The sequence below is a fragment of the Haemaphysalis longicornis genome, unplaced genomic scaffold, assembly GCF_048455015.1.
Source record: "Haemaphysalis longicornis isolate Haplotype H1 unplaced genomic scaffold, Haemaphysalis longicornis Haplotype H1 scaffold_1, whole genome shotgun sequence".
Lineage (NCBI taxonomy): Eukaryota > Metazoa > Arthropoda > Arachnida > Ixodida > Ixodidae > Haemaphysalis > Haemaphysalis longicornis.
This window is the reverse complement of record NW_027526203.1, coordinates 174630054-174650589: the sequence shown is the minus strand read 5'-3', so window position 1 is coordinate 174650589 and position 20536 is coordinate 174630054. Positions and strand designations below refer to the sequence as shown.

The 20536-nt window shown below is 49.7% G+C and overlaps 1 protein-coding gene across 1 annotated transcript in view; it reads left to right on the top strand.

Moving 5' to 3' along the window:
• The first annotated feature begins 891 nt into the window (after positions 1-891).
• Positions 892-20536, top strand: part of LOC144155791 (nose resistant to fluoxetine protein 6-like) — a 130499-nt gene continuing 110854 nt past the window's right edge. Inside the window, exons 1-3 of the mRNA XM_077687449.1 lie at positions 892-1249; positions 2396-2610; positions 4543-4654. Coding sequence (XP_077543575.1) covers positions 940-1249; positions 2396-2610; positions 4543-4654 — 637 coding nt within the window. The 5' untranslated portion in view covers positions 892-939. The remainder of the gene's footprint in view (positions 1250-2395; positions 2611-4542; positions 4655-20536) is intronic.

Here is a 20536-nt window from a genome sequence, read left to right as displayed (position 1 = left end):
ATATATATATATATATATATATATATATATATATATATATATATATATATATATATATATACCATACATACACTCCCTCGCATATACGTAGAGCCATGGAAAACCATTTCTGACAAGCATTTTGGCTGTCTTTCTCTACACGAGGCCCTTCGAGAAGGAAAACACCTTGAGGGGGTGGGAGACTGCCCATTGACGCGATTCCCTGCCTGCTTTTTTCAGGAAATGCGGCTCAATTGGAGAACCCGCAAAAGCACACGCACAACCAAACAGAAGTGCGAGAACAAATGGACAACAGCTCAAGCGTCAAGTCACGAAATATCGCCATTCGTGTCCCGTCCTTCCACGACCGTTGATCAAAATCTTTGAGCACTCTAGGAGGGTGCGGAGTTCGTTGTATGCTTTCGTTGCCCGCTGTAGTGTACACTTTCAGCCGCTACCTGCGTGCTTCAGGCGTCAGGCGGCGCGTAAAAACCCCGTGCGGACGTTGTGGCGACCCATTCCCGTTACTTACTTCAACCAGGTTGTTAGATGTGTGAGTAGCGCTAGATGTTTTGGCTACTGTTTCCTTCAATAATATTGCTCAAATACTTCTAGATATGGTAATGCGCTCGTAGTGCCTACAAAAGCACTTAGATTAAATGACAGTAGGTTCGAACTTCATCGTAGACTCTGAGTTTCTTATCTCGGGGAACAGGTTGCAAATGATATAGACAGCGGCAGCAACTAAACAAGCGGATCTCGTTTGAGGAACAACAAGCGCGTTGGGGCCCAAGGCTGAGCGCTGAAAGTTCGAAGAATCGCGCTACTCTCACCGGTTGTGCAAAAAATACACGTGGTGGATGCGGGTCTGACTTTACCATATAATAGAACCCCGGCTGAAGCTCCCTCATAGTCTTGTCAGCGGTCCCACTGACGATTGGATAACATAGCGTTGTCGACATGGATTGTGGAAAAAGTATCGCCATTCCTGCGGTGGCAGTTCTGCTGACAGTAGCGTGCGTGATGTGCAACATGGGTGCATCGTGGTGCCTAGACGCTAACCAAGAGAGCGTCACAGCCAGCCGAACTACGCCGCGCCCACACAAAAACATTGTGGGCCAGCTGCGAGATCTCGTGGCCAGCTCCATCGACAGCTCTTGGTCGGCGGTATCCCGGAGACTGGTGCAAGCTGAAGTATCCCCAACGTGCACGGCCGGTCTGCTAAAACTGGCCAAGGGTCTCCGACAACTGGAGCCATGGGCTTTTCGCCGTGAGTGTACACCCTCATCTATTATAGCACACGCCGTTCACCAATAGAACGAGGTGCGCCCGCAGTGAAGTCGCATTTCTGTGGCGTTCGTTGATCGCTGGTTGAATTGCTGCGCGGCTAGCATCAATGTTTTCTGAGCCGCGATTCAGTAGGACGCGCCTTAAAAAAGGCAACGTTTTAATACATTTTGCGCAGTCTCATAGTAGAAGAAGTCGATAGGAAGTGTACGCGGCCTTTTTAGTTAAAAAAAAAGATTAATTGGTGCATAGACAGCAATTGCGAGTGGAATTTACAGTTTTAAAAAATTCGTTTAGACTGTATGCGTGCTCCCTTCTGGCCTCCGGCGCAAAGGTTGAAAAACTGAAGTAGTTACATTCAATGGGGAAAGGATGTGCACGCGTATTTTGATTTTGATTAGTGCTTGAGAGTTCCTGTATATTGGCATATATTCTAAGACACCTATTAAACCAGGGGGTCCACGGAGCTTCCCTGAAACTCTTCCACTCTCTCCTCCCAATTAATTTCTCCTTTTTTGCTAAACCTTGCCGGAAATGCAAATGGTGACTTTCCGACATTTATTTTACGTTTCATTTCTTTGCTTAGCCCACGTTTCAACGTTGGCTTTTTGCACTACACGACAGCTATGCAGAAAAGCCAGACTCGTAAAAGGCTGGGTGATTTTTAGTTGCAAGAGAAATTTGTTTGACAATATCACACGCAAAGCATAAAAGTCAGACAAAAAAGGCGGGAATTGAATAAATATACTGGCGAATTTAGGTGAAAGTGCAAATTGTTTGGCATTATGACACCATTAAAATGTTCATCGTGGGGTTCCCATCGCTATTGAAAGCCCAAAAAAGGTTCCTGGAACACTCGCGGCTGCGAACCACTGTTCTAAGGTATCTTCTCACTGTTCGCAAGTAGAGAATTGCTCTTATTATTTCCTTTCTTTCTAATGATTACGAATGAATTTTGTGTACTGAAACCATTATGCCGACTCTAGTGCTTGTCTTATTTTATCATTTCACATGACGGACTTTTTTTTTTCTTATCGTCTAGGAAACGATTTCCAATAATCAATAGCTTTCGTGCAAACTTTTCTGGCCTTTGAATGCTTAATTCCTTCCTTCATTCTCGCTCGTCTAGTAATCGACGCTTCGGGAAAGTACCCGACGGGACTCCTGCAAGCGACGACATCCGACCCGGGCTCCTTTGACGAGTGCGTCGAGACAGTGGTGCACGACCCTGTATCGGGACGTGAATCCCTGCGGGCTCAGTACTGCAACCTGCGGCTACGCCTAGTTAAGGACGACGGCCTGATACAGGAACTGGATGCTTTATTCCGAACCGGGCATCCGAGGGTGAGTGATGGTGCACCTAAAGCTCGGCATACGCCAATGATAATAACTGGGATCCTTCAAGTTAGACCCCACGGAAGATTAAAATAAGGCTTTCCAAGCCCGCTTGTATTCCCGTAGCCGACTTTGCTGTGCATCGTTGACGTTATACTGACAAGTTAGTGCACGAAAAAGAAAAACTGAAAATCAAGTTTTGAAACTGCCCTCAAGCACTTAAAAAGACCAACCCCGAAATCTGGTGGCGTGAACGCATGCTGAAGCAGACTGCACCCATAGCATGTGAAGCCGAAGTCCCTTGACAGTTTTGAGACAAAAAACTGCGCGTAACGGACGGGACTTGTTAGCTTTGAAGTGTTTTCATGTCCGCAATTTAGAGCTTGCAGCCCTTTGCACTCAGAAAACTTGACAGTGCAGTGCCATTAGTGGGGCTAAAAGTTTGCGCGTCAAAGTGTTCAGGATGTGGCACGCATCGTGGGTTAAACAAGTCGTTTCCGTTCCGCGCGGGCAGAATCGGGTTCACCTTGCGCCAGTGGTTCAACGGAACTGGCTAAAGATGCAGGAAACGCGGACGATTTTCCACGAGCACCGTACCACAGGGACGACCGAAAGAAGCAACACAACTGTGTAGTCTCTTCCTGTCTCCCTGTATACGGTACGCTTGTAAAGTCGTAAGGTAAGGTAAAGTAAAGTAAAGTAAAGTAAAGTAAGGTAAGGTAAGGTAAGGTAAGGTAAGGTAAGGTAAGGTAAGGTAAGGTAAAGTAAAGTAAAGTAAGGTAAGGTAAGGTAAGGTAAAGTAAAGTAAAGTAAAATGAATGAGTGAGTGAGTGAGTGAGTGAGTGAGTGAGTGAGTGAGTGAGTGAGTGAGTGAGTGAGTGAGTGAGTGAGTGAGTGAGTGAGTGAGTGAGTGAGTTAGTTAGTTTAGTGGTTAGTGAACAGGTGGATTTAACCTTGCGAGGTGTGTCGACAATAGCTCCTCCTGGGCACCAACTATGTAAAAAAATTATTCGCGTCCATTCACAAAGAGTCGCAAAGGTTTGTGTTGTCCCCGAGAAACAGGGGGAAAGATGTCCCGCTTAGGAACGTAGCGCCTATTTTGAATGCCGGGAAACAGACGCGAGTTAGAGGAGCACCGGTTTATTAGCGACCTTCGAACCGCCAGCGCAATTCTGAAAATGATGGTGAGGTCTTGAGCCCCGCTGCCCGTGCGGCAGCTGGTCGGCTCTTTCCTTTTGAGTCGTATTCTTTCCAGCATGCTCACATTTTGTAGCAGTCCATTCGGGAATATATGATGGCATCCAAAAAGGCATGCGGGCGGATTTCTCTGAACAAAGCTTCCTACCACCGCTGCGCGCAGCTTAGAACTGGCAAATAAGGACGACCATCCTGTCGTTGCTCTTCGAGCAAGCAAAGGCCGCAGCACTCGCGTCATTTTTCCTGGGTTAAGACCATCCACTCACCACAGAAAGAGCCTCCTAGCTTTGCAGAAAAGCTCACTTTCCAAAGGCCTTCAACTGCCTGTCATTCACCACCGCAGAAACATTCGCTGGTGTGTTTATGTTCGCCATTTACCTTGGCTGCAGCCTCCTGTTCGATAACGGAGAAAAGTGCGCTTCGAACTCATTCCCCTAAAATGTTGACCTGGTGCCAATTGCATAACCATTGCAGCGCAAGACTTCATTGTCCCCTGATGCCGCACCAATAGCGCAGTATTAGCATCCGCGTTTGTCATATGCTTCCTATACGTGTCAGCAGGAATTCCAGTGCACGCCATCCTTTTTCTCTGGTGTTTATTCCTAGCCAGTCCCCGCGTTTACCTAATTCTTTTTGTGCTCTAAAATGTGACTATACGTTAGGTCGATTTTATTTTTCGCGATAAAATAAAAGCTGTAGATTGCGCAGTTAGCACAATGACAGCAGAGGTCGCATGGTTTGCAGATGCCGAAGTTTCGTGATTACTTCACGGACGAGAGGTTTTCTGGCATTCGTATAGGCATCTGTGTCACCACCCACTGCAACGAGACGGAGCTGGAGGCACTCATCAATACAGGTCAGTCAGGGGTATTGAAACAGCGCAATACTAGAAGTTTGGCAGGTTGGTACGGCTTCATAGCCTTAATTGCGTGGACAACGGTACAGACAGAGGAAGACATAGGACCACCGCGACGTCCCGTGTCTTACTCTGCACCTGATTCGACGCGTTTCGCGATCTGGTTTACCAATCGTTGCGTTGTACACTGTACAAATAAAAAACCAAGCCCTCCTCTACCCAAGACAGAAGTTTACGTGAAGCTTGATCCAACCCCGTGAAGCCATCCATAAACCAATTCTTTGTGAAACCCCTGTCAAACCAGATACTCAACCCTTGACCAACCCCAACCCAACCCTCGACCAATCCAACCCAGCCATTTTCTGCGGTTGGCGTGGCGCGGACGAGTGCGTTGGCAGGTGTTTGCCTATGTAGTAGTAGTAGTAGAACATTTATTGAGAGAAACAGGGGGGGGGGAGGAGGAATGGGGTGAAAAGTTAGGAGGGGGCGCATGGGTGGGGCCAGACGTCCTATGTGCTCGTTCGCGTGGCGCCATCTGCGGTCTTCGTCGCATGGCACGGGGCCGCGTCCACGGCCGGGCTAGAGCGGCGGCGCAACACAGTGCGCTCCTTCGCTCTAGCCCGGCCGTGCCGCGTCCTGACGGCGGGTGTTCCAGATTTCCAATTATGGTTTTTGTTCATTAGGCCCTTTTTCACACACGATATTTTATCTTCCCTGTTAATTAGCGCCGTCCCCGTCCATGAGGGACGCTGCTAGCCGTTTTAGTTTACTTGAATCTAATTTTTTGCCATTGCGTGCGTTTTTCTGTCAAGAAATGCGGACTCAGTGCAGTGTCGGGACCTCGGGCACACGGTGCCACCAGCAGCGGGTGAGGAGGGTTTTGGCGTATGGCGCAACAGCACACACCCACGGCGACATGAGTCAGCCAATCTTCGCATCAAAATATTAATTGCGAAGAAGGAACGCAGTAGTCATTTTCATCGCGGTGACGCGTTCAAGACGAACGAGAGCTCTGAGTTAGCGCGAATATAGCATGAACTAAAGCGCTGTTTATGTTCCTATCTTGACAATGCGTGTGTAAGCAATACGGTAATAAAATAACTTTTTTTTCTAACAGTAGTGCCAAAGGAACTGGATGCATCCACCGTCGAAATGGGCAAGAATCTGCAGTACGCGCTTCGTCAATGATAAATGGTCGACATGTACTGGGTCTCGGCCATATACGCGAGCCAGTTTCTCATATATGATCCAAACAGATGACGGACAGGGAGGGCATAGTGCTATCCCATGCAAGTCGCCGTATTTGTATTTGTTTTTGAGTGGTAACCTCATGTGTACCTGTCTTGACATTTTTGAGCCGATCGGGGCAAACTGTACGGCATTTTGATGGAGACGGTGTGGTTTCAACACTGCTTGTCTTTAATGTTGCGCAAGTTACCTTTTTCCCATCTCCTGGTGCATTAACACGAAACAAAATAATTAAACGCTAACTCCCCCCCCCCCATTCGTCATTTTACCAGCAGAGCTGTTTAAGCTTTTAGTACCGCAGTATAGCGTTACTATAAAAAAATATCAAGAAAAAATGGCTGCGGCTTGATTCCACTAACCCTGGACATGCAAAGCGAAAGCTTGGCTTAGCCTGTTTAAGTCTTGGTTTCACTTGGTTAACCTTTGATTTAGATGTAATTATTATACTATTCGTCCAAAGCCTGCCTTTGCCTACGATTGTGGACCCGCTTCTGGCGTTTTGCGAGCCGAACGGCTTGCTTTTTCGCAGTCTCGGCCGCCGCTTGCCGACGACGGCTCAAAGCCTCCAGCTCTCGCGCAACGCTCAGACGACTGCCCTGCTCACTCTCACTCATGGCCAAGCTTCATTGCACTTGGCGAGTCACCTCGTCAGGCGCGAGCCAGCTGCGGAGAGCATATGCGCCAAGCCGGCAGTGGCGGCGGCAGCGGCGAACGCGGCCGTCGTGCGAGCTCGGCCCGGCGAGTCACGTGATGCGTTGCCAAGGGTACGGCGCAGCTGCGGTCAAATGAAGGTCAAATTTACCGCGATGGCGAAACCACTCGACGAGATTAGTGAAGCTGTGCTTTAAAAGACCGAGCTAGACAGCTAGATATGTAAAGCTTGGTGTGTGACATACCAAGCTTGTGTCACACACGCTTGGTGGTTTTCCTTTCTGACCCTCGCACGTGGTCCAGCCTTCACGCAACTATTTTGGTGCCTATGTGTAGATCTATATCAAGGAATTACGAATGCCTTATTTCCCCATTTAGTCGGCTGACAAAATTAAACGAATTAATCGATTTATGCGTAAATTATTCGCGTTAATTTACTAGTAAGACTGTGTGGAACAGGAACGCACAGGGTGTTATTGAGCGTGGATTGTCGGGACAGCCTCAGTCATTTCGTCGAAAACCGGAAACCGGTACGTTTTAACAGTAGAGCTAGCTGTTTAAGCGTTTGGTACCGCCATCGAGCGTTACCAGAAAAAAAAATAGAAAAAATACCGAACGCACGTGGGCGTGGGCCTCATGAGGAACGCCCGGCGTCGTCCAGGCCAGCGCGTGGGCTTGCGCCACGTGAGAAGCCCGGTCAAAATACCAAACATACCGAGCCCACGTGAGCGCGCTCCTTGTGAGGAGCGCCCGGCATCGGCCAGCTCGACCTTAGAGAACACTCTGCCCAGCGTTTGTGGCGCGATCTCTTGCGTGCTCTTCTCTTCGCCAGTTCACGTGCGTTCGCGCCTGAAGTAGGGAGCACAGACGCCGAGTTCCCGATACAGACTCCAAGTTCGCGAAGCCGGTTGCCGCGGGTTTTAGCGCGTGCTAACGCGGTCCACTATGGGAGAGATGAAAAGCTGAGACATTCATGTGAGATACAACAGCCGGATCTCCGACGAAGGGAGAGGGGCCGCCAGCTCTGCAGTTTCTTCAGCCTTGCACCCCTATTGCAAGCTGCGCCCTTTTTTTTACCAGTCCAGTTCCTTTTTGGGGATTCACCGCTAGGGGGCTAATACAGCCGTGGGCACCTCGTCTCGGCTCCCGCTTCATGACCAAACATCAGCGGATCTACCTCAAGAAGCGTTAAACCTGTACAACCACAAGGCTCCTAACCTCACGCGGCAACACCCGGCACCCAGGTGAGCCATTAGGACCCAGAGAACAACGAAAAACTGGCCTTCAAAGATCTCGCCCCGCCGCGCCGACGCTAGGCCTACTTAGTAGGCCTAGCAGATGCAGAACAGCCGCCACGTCGGAATCCCTCGGCGCCACGACTAGCGAGCCAGCCAACTTCCCACGCTGACGCCTACTAGCACTACTAGCACAATGGAATTCGACCCCCAAAGTGGGCGCACCATTCCTGCCGAGAATCCCTGGGTCACAATCATCCGATCTCGCCCCAAGACCTCTGCGCCGACGACGCAAAAGCAAGCCGGCAGTACTCCTCTGCGAACTCCTACTAAACAGTCCCCTGCATTTAAACAAGAACACCCCGTAACCCCTCACCGCGTCTACCAAGCGTTCACTATACAATTTTGTACTGCCCACCCTCAGACCTCAATCTAGCCAACTGGTCACCGAGAGCGCTGGCCGAAGGCATCGCAATAGCCAGTGACATTCCTCAACAAGAATTCTATGATCCCGTCGTAGTCCAAGTACAAACTGCCCAGAATCTTATCGCCGCCAGCACCACGCAAGCGGAATACCCAATAACGCTCAGCACGATTCAAGCCATCCGCCTAGCACCACAGAACAAGAACTGACGCCGTACATAAAACCACCACCGGACACCAGCCGAGGGGTCATTCATGGACTTGACCCGTAAACAACCACCGAAGCACTGCAAGCACTACTGCACGCTAACAGGCCTCAACTTCTACACGCGCGCATGATGGGCCGTACCACATCGGCCCTGCTTACCTTTCAAGGACCCCACGTGCCGTTTTATGTGAAGGTTGGAAGCTTACTCTACCGATGTCGCCCATTCAGACGATCTGTGCAGGAGTGCCATCTGTGCGGCGAAGTCGGATACCGCCATGACGTGTGCCCCAACCCCGACCACCCCAAATGCCTCGGCTGCGGACTGAAAGACCCTCCACAGGACCACCACTGCACTCCCGCGTGCAAACTGTGGGTGTTTCCTCATGCCACTGCAGGAAAAGACTGCCCAAAAAGACTCATACCAACGATCCCCAAAACCCAAACTCGACCACTTCCAGGCCCGCAATCTACAAGTTTCAAGTACACATCACAGGTAAGCTAGTCGGCAATACCCAAGAGCACTCCTACTGCTCCAACACCCCCCCTCCTACCTGCATGTGAATCCCACTTCCCGCCCATTGCAGAAACTCCCTTCCCAACCACTGCATTAGAACAGCTTCTTACAGAAATCAAGGAACAAAACGCTACCATTCTCGCCAGAATAGAAGCCCTCGAGAGAGCCAACAGAGCTCCCCCGCAACCCCCCATTGCGCCCCTACCCATTGCATCAACCACAGCACCTGAGACCCCTTTAACAGCCGAACACGCGGAATTTCTCATCAACAACACAATGACGACCAAAATCCTCCGCCACATCGACCATCAAATCAAGACCACCACCGAGATGCTCCACAACATGATCTCAGCCACCACCGAAAAGCTACAACGACTCGTCGAGGCACTCACCTGCCGCATAGCCGCCCTTGAGCAAACAAACAGCACGACGTGTCCCCCCGAGCCAAAGAAACACAAAGCATCACCAACCGATGACCACATACCCATCGATGACTGCTTATCCCTCCACCGTCACTATCTACCAGTGGAATTGCCTGTCCTTTAAAAGCAAAAAAGCCCAACGGTGGCACTACATCTCCACGTCAGCTCCCGATATTATCGCCTTGCAAGAAACCGATATACCGAAGCCCGAACTACCAGGATACGATACCTACACTCAAGACTCTACACACCGGATGGCAATTCTAACAGCGCGAACGCTCACCGCTCAACAGCATCACATCTCATCATCCATAGCTCATACATTCGTTGAAGTGATCCCACAAAAACCTGGACCGCCCAGCTTGTTCATATTGAACGTATACAGCCCTCCACAGCACGCTCTCCGTGAAATTGACCCCCTTCTGTGTGAATCCATCAAGATCGCTGGCGCCAATCCACTCATTCTGCTTGGGGACTTCAACGTCCCGCACCATTCCTGGCGATATCCCACTGCCCCCAAAAAAGGCACAGCACTGCTTCACGCGACCCAGCATCATCTTTTTACTCTGTGTAACGACTTGGCGATGCCGACAAGACAGGGAACAAGCGCTACAAGTGACACCATCCCGGACCTCACGTTCGCGCGACAAGCACCACACTTACAATGGGCACGCCTACCAGACACACTTGGAAGTGACCACTACATCCTTGCCATTACTCTACCTCAACTCCCTCTTCGCCGCCAAACTGGAGAAGCAACACTCATCGATTGGCCTTCCTTTCGCGAAGACCCTACCTCCCTTTCCCCAGCTGACTCAGATCTCGACCAATGGGCCACGGAGCTCATAGCCCTGGTACAAAAACACAGCAAGACCATAGCTCTTACACAGGAAAACCCATCCGTTGACTCTCACCTAGACCACCTGTGGGCTGCAAGACGCGGCTTAGTCAACAGACGGAAGACGCGTAAACATAATCGTTCCCTCAGACGACGAATCACCGAAATCACACAAAAAGCAGCCAACTACGCCAGAACACTTCAAACCCAGCACTGGCACGCATTCTGTGACCAACTAGGAGGCACGCTAACCACGAAGCGCACCTGGCAAATACTTCGCACTCTCCCGGGCTCCAAACCGACCCAAACAGCTACACAGCAGCAGCTTCGACGGCTTATCCACAACCACAAGCATCCACCGCAACAGCTCTTAGAGGAGTCAGGAAGGTTACGGAGCATTTTATACGTTACGCCATCCGGTCCAGGGGCTGTGCATAGGCCCACGTTACCCTTATCCCCAAACCCGGCAAACAAGCAACTTCAACGACGAACCTCCGCCCTATATCGATGACCTCCTGTATCAGAAAATTCATGGAGAAAATGGTCCTCACTCGCCTCTAATGAAATATAGAGGCCGGAAACCAGTTCCCCCATACCCTGGTTGGGTTCCGAAAGCATGTCAGCACCAAAAACATAGCGCTCCGGATTAAGGAAGACGTGTTTGAAATCCAAAGCACCGCCCAACTCCGCACTATCGTCGGCGTGGATATAAAAAAGGCTTTCGATAACTTTGCCCATGACGCGATCCTCCAAAGCCTTCAAGAAATTCGGCCTGGCACACGCCTTTTCAATTATATCAAAGATTTTCTATCCAATCGCACTGCCCGCATTATTGGACCCGACGACCAACCATCAGCCCCCTTCTCCATACGCCGTGGTACGCCTCAAGGCTCCATCGTATCGCCAATTCTGTTTAATTGAACTATGAAAAACCTGCCCTCTAAATTATTTTCGGTTCCGGATCTCCACCATGCCATTTATGCCGACGATATCACAATTTGGAGTTTCCGAGGCAGTCCGGGTGCCCAGTAGCGTACCCTCCAGGATGGCTTGGATATTATTCAAGCTCATGCAAAATCCATGGGTTTGGAATGCTCCCCAGAAAAATGAGAATACCTCGTTGTTCTTAATTAGAGTAAGAAACAAACAGACATCTATTGTTCTCTTATCAGCCTCACTGTCAACGGCCACCCAATTTCCCGACGACCCAACATCCGCATCCTCCGCTTCATATGGCAACAAGATGGCAAGAGCACAGTATGGACCAAAAGTATTATCAATCAGATCAATTTGATCAATAACATGCTTCATCGAGTCACCCACCACAAAACAGGCCTCAAAGAACACGAGCTTCGCAAGATAGTAGAAGCAACTATCTTTCCAGAGTTTTGTACGCCCTTCCCTACCTTGAACTCACAAAAACTCAAAAGAATAAATTGGAGATCGCCATCCGGGAATGCTTACGAACGGAGCTCGGTGCACCCATGTACTCCCCCAACTATCTTGCCGACACGGCCCTCCACAATACTCTTGAGGAGCTGTTCGGCACATCGCTGCCGAACAGCACAGGCTCACGAGGTCAACCCAAGGTCGCACCATCCTGGCTGATATAGAGTTTGCGACGTCTCACTAATCTCCTCTACCAAAAGAACCTCCACCATGAGACACTTTTCTGATGGAGGCGAAAAGCAAAAACGCCCGTGTGTACGAGATTTCGGCGCACGTTAAAGATCCCCAGGTAGTCAAAATTAATCCGGAGCCCTCCACTACGGCGCGCCTCATGGCCTGCGTTGCGTCGGCGCGTTAAACTCTACAATCAATCAAATCAATCCACCATGGGACACAATTCCTAGAATAATGGTCAAGCCCATCCCACATCACATAGACCCGTATTCAGACTCCGGCAGGCGCCGAAGTAGAGCCCTCCAACTTTCCAGCCCATCACATGACACATATTACACAGACGCCACGTTTACCGACAACATAGCCCCAACTGTCGCGGTAGGTCCACGTGAAGACATCATCCGTCAACACTGTAATGTACCTTCTTCTACAGCTGCTGAAATTCAAGCCATAGCGATTCGATCATGCTGCAAACCCATTCAACTGACCAAATTACCATCCACACGGATAGTCAATCTGCCCACAGAGAATTCGCAACTAACTCCTTACCTGCGCACATTCATCACGACACGAACTGACATGCTACATTGCAGCCCACAGTCACCTGCACGTATCTCTAGAATGGGTCTCCGGACGCCAGGGAATTGTAGGAAATGAAAGGGCTCACGCCCTTGCTCGAGCAAATCGAAACCCGAGAGACCCTCAACCCTGGCCCCAGGACTACAGCCCTAAGGAAGTACGCGCCGTCCATCGCAAGGCCTGGAGACAACAGCTTAAGGACCTTCGCAGTTCCCGCCGCAATCTTCCTCCTCCCACATCTGACCTCCCGCAATCTGACATCCCACATCTGACCGGCGCAATCTCCCTCCCTTGTGACCTAGTTGTTCACTATATAATGACCCGAGATGGCACGCCCCACTGCCAGGTGTGTGGTGCCTATCCCGACGTTAAACACACCTACTGGACTTGTCCTCTAGCCAGGCGATGACCTCACTTTCTTCATCCATACCTTTTACCATCCCACATTCCATACTCATGGAAAAGTTGGGCCGCTCCTCCGCCTGATATTCGCCCCATCCTTTGACCTCGCCTCGCCCGGCACATTGTCGACGTTCGGGGCCCTGACACCTACGGAATTCCCGCATGAACGCATTCCAGGCCCACCAGAACCACATTTTCGGCAGCCCGGACATGGGCCGCTTTAAATAAAGTTTGATCTCTCTCTCTCTCTCTCTTAGAGGAAGTCCGCGACAAACTTTTTGGTCCATCTTCCCAGTCTCTTCTCCCTGCACCCCCCATACCTGGGGCTCCCAAATCCGAACCTCGACGCCCCCTTCACAATTCAGGAACTGGAACAAGCGCTCGCCCGTCTGACGAGAAACACAACGCCTGGCAAACACAAGATTGCGAACAAGATCCTGCGCAACCTCGACAATCAGGCCCTCACCTCTCTCCTCGCACTCTACAACAAGCACTGGGAAGCCGGAACCCTTCCGCCCCAGTGTAAGCATTCAGAAATAACTTTTATACCCAAGGCACACAAACCGACAACTCCAGACAACCTCCGCCCTATTTCGTTGACGTCGTGCATCCGTAAGCGTTTAGAGCCCACGGTACACTACCGCCTGACTGCGTATCTGGAGGACAACGACCTGTATCCCAACACCATGTTTGGTTTCCGCAACCACCTATCTACTCAAGACCTCCTTCTCCAAATAAAAGAACAAGTCATTGATAACCTCAGCAAAACACAAGTCAGCTGCATACTTACCCTTTTTGTGTAAGGCGCCTTCGACAACGTTACACATAGAGCCCTTTTTCAGAGACTTCAAGCAACCAACTGTGGACAGGCAATTTACAACTAGGTTCGCGCTTTTCTCACAGACCGGACAGCCACCATACGCGTAGGACCAATCCATTCTGACACTTCTCCCACTCCCGCGAAAGGAACACCACAAGGATCTGTAATGTCCCCTCTGCTATTTAATATCGCCCTTTTTGAACTGCCAGCCAAACTCTCCAACATTCCTGACCTGCACCACGCCTTGTACTCCGATGACCTAACGATGTGGACGACAACCGGCTCCTCTGGACAACAGCAAGACAACCTCCAACAAGCTATCAACGACACGCTCGAATACTTGGAGCAACGAGGACTCACCTGCACCCCTAACAAATCCGCCCTTCTCGTACTCCGCTATAGAACACGCCGTCGACCCCCAAAACCTGCGCCGGACCCAATCGTGACCATCGCCACTGCTCCCGTACCACAAGTCCATACTCTCCAAACTCTAGGAGTCCCCTTTCACACAGATGGATCGGGGGCGGCACTTTTACCATAATTACACCAAACGACTATGCAACTGACTTATCTAATTCGAGGCATCTGCACCCAGCGTCATGGCCTAAAGGAACAAGACACGCGCTGTATCGTCCAAGCACTGCTCACCAGCCGCATAGCATACGGGACACCTTATGTTCATTTGAAATCAAAATAGCATTCCAAACTTGACGCCTTGATACTTAAGACATATAAAATAGCACTCGAACTTCCGTCCTTCACGCCGACTGAGCACCTCCTTAAACTCGCCCTGCATAATACACTGACATAAAGACTAGAAGCCCAACAAGCCAACCAACTCACGCGATTGTCTCTAACACCTACAGGACGCAATCTTCTCGCGAAACTTGGCCGCCACATCACAATTCCGACAGAAGCATCCACTCGTATCCCTCCCGACATCCGTGCCAACATTGAAGTACCCCCATTCCACGCCATATGCACCCTCTTTACAACAATGGCCGACGAGCACCGCGAGTCCGCTATCTCCAGAGACGCTAATCGAAGGACCCCGACACCAGATACGCCGACGCAGCGGCATATCATAACCGCCAAGCTCACGCCCTTGTAGCCCTTAACACCCAGACGTCCGCCACGCTATCCACTACCATTTCCACGACAGCTGAAGAAACTGACATAGCTCTAGCTGCAACCACAGCCACGACAGATTACATTGTCACCATCACAGACTCCCAGGAAGCATGCCGCCACTATCAAAGAGGATGTATCTCCCCTCAAGCCCTCAACATACTACGACGCATACACAAGCTTCCCTCCATCTACGTCATGTGGACACCAGGCCACGCCAACCTTCCAGGGAATGAGGCGGCACATGCCGCTGCCCGCGAACTAACTACCCGGGCATTCCCTGAAGGCAGGGAAGACCCACCGGAATCTCTCAATCGATTCCCAGTCCCGAGTCCTTACACAGATGTCTTGTACCACTACCGTCGAAATCGCCTTGTCTACCCTCCTCCTTATCCATCTCTCAACACCAACGACGCACAACCTTTGGCGACGACTACAAACCCAGACATACTACAACACAACAATTCTACACAACATATCACCAACCATGTACCCCTACGAATGCCCGTCCTGTAAAACCCCCCACACCACATACCACCTTCTCTGGGCCTGCCACTGCCACCCAAATCCCATCCCTTCCCCCTCCCTGGAGCAGTGGGAGTGCGAGCTGATCAGCTGCCTGCTAGAGACGCAGGTTAAACTTGTGTCTGGGGCAAGAGCAGCTGCCACGACTCGCGGCTATCCGGACTCGGAAACCCACCCACAACAGCCCTTTTCGCTCCAATAAACGTTTCTCTCCTCCTCCTCCTCCTCCTCCTCCTCCTCCTCCTCCTCCTCCTCCAGTTTCTTTTTTATCAATTCTGTTCATCAGTTTATTCGCTGCAGCCGACAAATTTGTTGGGTGGGAACTACTTCGTTATGCCCGCGATGCCGACCCTGGGCTGCGGGAGGGTTCTAAGGACAATGATGGAAACGGAAAGGGGCGCATGATTTTTTTTGTCTGATTTTGCACGTCCATGCACCCCTCTCCAAATCCAAATTACTCCGCATTCTAGCGTATACGGATGATATCGCCGTCGTCTGCACATCGCGGTCCGAGGTGAGCGAGGTCGCCAAGCTGGCACGTCGCTAGTGCCGTTTCTCCGCAGCGGAACCCAACTCCGCCAAGTCGGAAAGATGTTGGTTGGGTGAGTGGGACACCAAGCCGTCAGCAGCTTTTGTAGCGCACGCTACAAAGGACGACTAATCCATGTCCACCTGAACCGCTTGGTTACTTTTTTTCCCCCTGTATATTAAAGATCTCTAAGTGGTCAAAATTAATCCGGAGCCCTCAACTATGGCGCGCCTCTATCGCAGGTGTAACTTCGGCGCGTTAATCTCCACATTCAATCAATCACATTTGCTATGGACCCCTACAGCCAGTCTACCAACTGCTCTCTGATTTACTTCCAGGCCCACTCGAGTCTCTGGTTTCGTTCACAGAACCGAATTTCCGAAAATCAATACTGCCACCATTACGCCTTCCAGATTCCCCCCACAACCTGCGGAGCTAAAGTCACTGGAACTAGAGTGGACCTACGAAAGTACCGCCATCAGCGGGCGACGCGCGGGCAACAATGGAGTGTTGTTGCCAGATTAGGTCCTGCGGTGCGGGCGAGCAGTCTGCTACGCGTAGAAATCGCCGCTCGCGCGTGTGAGAACCCCTCTACAGCAGGCGGATTAGCCGTTGTTGGGATATTATTTGAGAATTTCGTGTAATTCACGAACAAAATAAGAAACAGGCTACAAAACAGAGTTTTGTTTCCACGGTAACAATATTAAAGGGAAACTGAAGTGATTTGTAAACATTGCGGGATTATTAGCGCAAATTGTAGTCCGGAGACCCTAGGCCATGTTTCGATCACTCTGTGTGCGTTTACGCGAATTTATTTATAGAAAAATCAATTCGAAAATGCTGTCCTTTTCTCTGCACCCTCGCCCATTTTCTGTGGCGTTTTCGTGTGACGTCAGGAGGAGATGACTTGGCTTGACTGCCTTACTGCACGGCACGCCGACCTTCCGCCGGCCGCCGACGGGTTGTCGCAATTCGTTCGCTCAGTTGAAACTAAGCCACGACATGTTTGTGAATGGACGAATATGCCTTTCTCTAGTTTGTTAGCATGTACACTGTGTCAAGCTCCAAGTCCAGGTTATTCCACACAAGCGCTGCACAAGCGCACATGCGACGCTTCGCTGACTGGTACGCTAGTAGGAAAATATAAGGCATTGGCCTTAGAGAAGGCGGAAGAAGAGTCAGCGAAGTTAATATAGGTACTGAGGAATTAAAATCAACCTAAACTTTTATCGTACAGTGTAAAACCAAAGTGCAGGAAGCACTTTTTGCGCTGGGTGAACTAGCACAGCGGTCAACAGAACGACCACACATCTGCACACGCTTTTCCGCCGAAGGAATGCAGCCGCTACAGATGAGATATTTGTAGAAATTTGGAGGACGCTTACTGCATGAGTGCTATTCAAGAAATAGTCATCTAAGCTGCTTGAAATGCAAGAAATAAATAAAAATGTAAACTGGCAATACATTGTATACTTTATATTTCCGTACCTTGCAGGGCTGGCTTATGGCCGAGTCGTCTGGAGCACTAGTTACATTGTTTCGCAGATCGCCAGATCGAATCCCCTATAGCGCATGTTTCTTTCTTTATTCATTCTTTTGTTTGAAGTTGATTTATTTGTTCATTGGCAATGTTTCCTATACTGAATTCACTAATTTTGTGCTGTAACGTTCATTGCTCCACAAATGAGTTTCCAGAACACATGCAGACTGAGATTGATTAAGGCGCTGGTGAGTTCGCGTTGGCGTAGTGTCGCCCTAAGCACCAACTGCTTGCGGGCACAGTCCCAAAATAGGCGACCCTTGGCCTGGTGTGAAAATGCGTCTTGCGATAGAGACACAAGCCAGGCAAGCTCCAAAGGTGGAGGAAAAGTGCACTCCGGTAGCGCGGAGAGGGAATTCATCCACTGCGTACGCCTCGGCGAGTGATTGTTACGATTCCAAGGCGTGCTGGTAGGCTTATCTTATGCATTTTACAGCCGACAACATGGCAGAAGCGCAGTATGCCGGTTACTGAGATATTGAGAATTCCCAGCCAACAATAACGTCGCATGCCAAGCATGTTGTTTCACAGAACCGAAACCAAAGCTGGCTTGAATTCTAATCTTGGACATCATCCAATCACGTAGCACCTCGGAAGGACGTCCCTACTTTACCGTAATTGATGTGGCCGTCGCAGACTGTGCATGGTAGTTTTTATACTTTTGGGCTTTATAAAATAAATACCACCTTATCGACCAGATAAACGATGAAAAGTGTGTTTATTTGAGCAAGTCTACGAAGTGCAAGCAAAAACACGAGCTTGACAAATTCACTTCAGTGTACCTTTAAACATTGGTGGCACCACTGGCAAGGAACCATTTCGAATGCCCATTCCAAACACCAAAGTTTAATGAGCTGCATTGCCCCAGCATGCCAAGGTCTTAGGGGATTGAATAGGGCTTCTAAAGTAGCGATTTCACGCGCGCAATTCCTAAAGTACACGTTCAAGATAATATCTACCAAATATTCCACCTGTATGCACTGCAAGGACCATACAAACAAGCGAAAAAACATTTTCTGCTTTCCTAGTTTGCATATGAACCCTCGCCACCAAACAGCACCTGTGACGCAGTAACCACCACAGCCCTTCAGCGTCGCTATCGGTGGGTTCGGCAGCGGTTTTGGCAGCCACAAATAAGCTAAGGCAGAGGTGCATGCGTGCACGTGAGATCACCTCTTCAAGTGTCTCTCCGGAGGAGCTTATCCTTGTAAGGAACAATAGTGATGTCCGTCAGTTTGTAGATTTAGCATGCTGTTTGCAAGAAATAAATAAAGGGGAAAAGCATGAAGTATTTTCTGTATGCACAAATGCTCAGCGCACGGGCCGACCTTGCACCAATTTCACGACACCTGCCCACACGGCCCCCAACACGGCGAGTGGTGACGACCTGTGCACATGAACCGACCACTGCCACCACTACAGCTTAATTGTCACCACAAATAAAAATAATATAAAATTAATAACGGAACTTCGTGTGGAAACGGTTGGACATGAGTGAAAGGGGATGATAGTGTGGTAAAAAACTGTGCTAGGGTTTATTATCTGCGCTGCTGTAGAAAAGGGCGATCAAATAACTGCTGCGTTGCTAAGCCGAAAGTTATATATACGGACTAGCCACGGAGGGACCGCTTTGATAGGTTTCTCTAGGTGGTCTTGCTCCAAGCTAGTGAGCTCACAGCATCCTCAGTTTAAGGCGCAATAGGAAGGAGAAAGCCCCAGGCCTAGTAATTAGCACTTTTTAATACAAAAACTCCACTAGTACTACCCGCTTTCAAACCATTTTTGTGGGAGGACGTGCCTTGAATTAGTGCTCTAGCGATTTCACGCAGAAAGCTGCAGCCTTTGGAACCCTTTTCAGGGTTCCTTTAATAGTAAAGTGTAGCAGCTTACGTATGGCTTCTAAAGATGCTCACAGCGATAGAGCAAAGAGTCGTATGACTCCATTCTGAGTCACACGTCGCAAGGCATGAAGCACGTGTAGCGGGGTCACCTGCCGGAATCCAACAACCGAGCCGCCAACACCACGCTCACACCCTGCCATGCAGGAATCCCCACCAGTCCCTTGGCATGTCCGCCGCCACTGCCATTACTCGTCTCAGCACTGCTCTGCACTGCACAATAAACAAAGGCACGACGTCTTTTCACTCCTTCGAAAGGGACATCATATCGAAAAAAAATAGAAACGATGTGATGCAGATTCGCTTTTGTTACACGGGGAAGCCTTATTTGATGCATTTGCAACATTAAGCAGGCCAGAGGAATCTTGCTTGTTATTTTTAGCGTGTGTTCATCCAACTCACCGCGAATTCCAGCTTATCAAGCATTGTCCAACCCACCTATGCTAGTGGGTGCTCCTCTGTGGGCCTATAATAGTATGCTAGGCTTCAGAGAATGCACACAAATTTCCTGTGGTCAACCTGCCTAGAGCTTGCAGGCTAATTCTTTGCTGATTGATTGGTCAAACTTGTTGAATGACTGATATGATAGACCTTTTATAAAGCATTGTCCAATATGCGTCCGCAGGTATGCGCTACTCTGCAGGTATGTGCTACTCACTGTGCCTGTCTGTCTGTCCTACAGACAGACCGACAGACGGATGAATAGCAGAGAGAGTCTGTCCTACAGACAGACAGATAGACACACCAAAATTTTCACGTTCCAGGTACCCAAGAGACACTGTCATCTTTATACACTCTTTATAACGAGTTTTTACTAGTTGGGCACAGGGTGTATTGCACTTTGAGTGCCTGTAATCGACAGTCACAAGCATGCACCAGCTTCCTCAACCATCAATTACAAGCTTTCCCGCAAAGCATGGGTGACTTGCGGCTAAGGGGGGCAGGAAGAAGGTGCTTCTGGGAAGGACCTCTTATCTTCTTGGCGATGGACTAACTCCACCCTCAGACTTCTCGTTTTTGCATCCTGATAATGTGTCCATGCTCAATCTGCCCCCCTCCACTCTCTACAGATAACAGTCTAGCTGCGTACTGACACAGTCCCCAGTTTTCCGATCAAATCACGTGCACAGTTAATCTTTTTTTTAACAGCGTAACATTCCTTATTTTTTGTACGTATGACACAAGAAAACAGCAAACTTTACTAGCTTCGCACTCCAAGACAGCGAGATAAAGCTTTCTTAATGAGAAGGAATTTACACCATGGCCATCGTGAAGCTAGTTTGGGGACTGACCATGCCA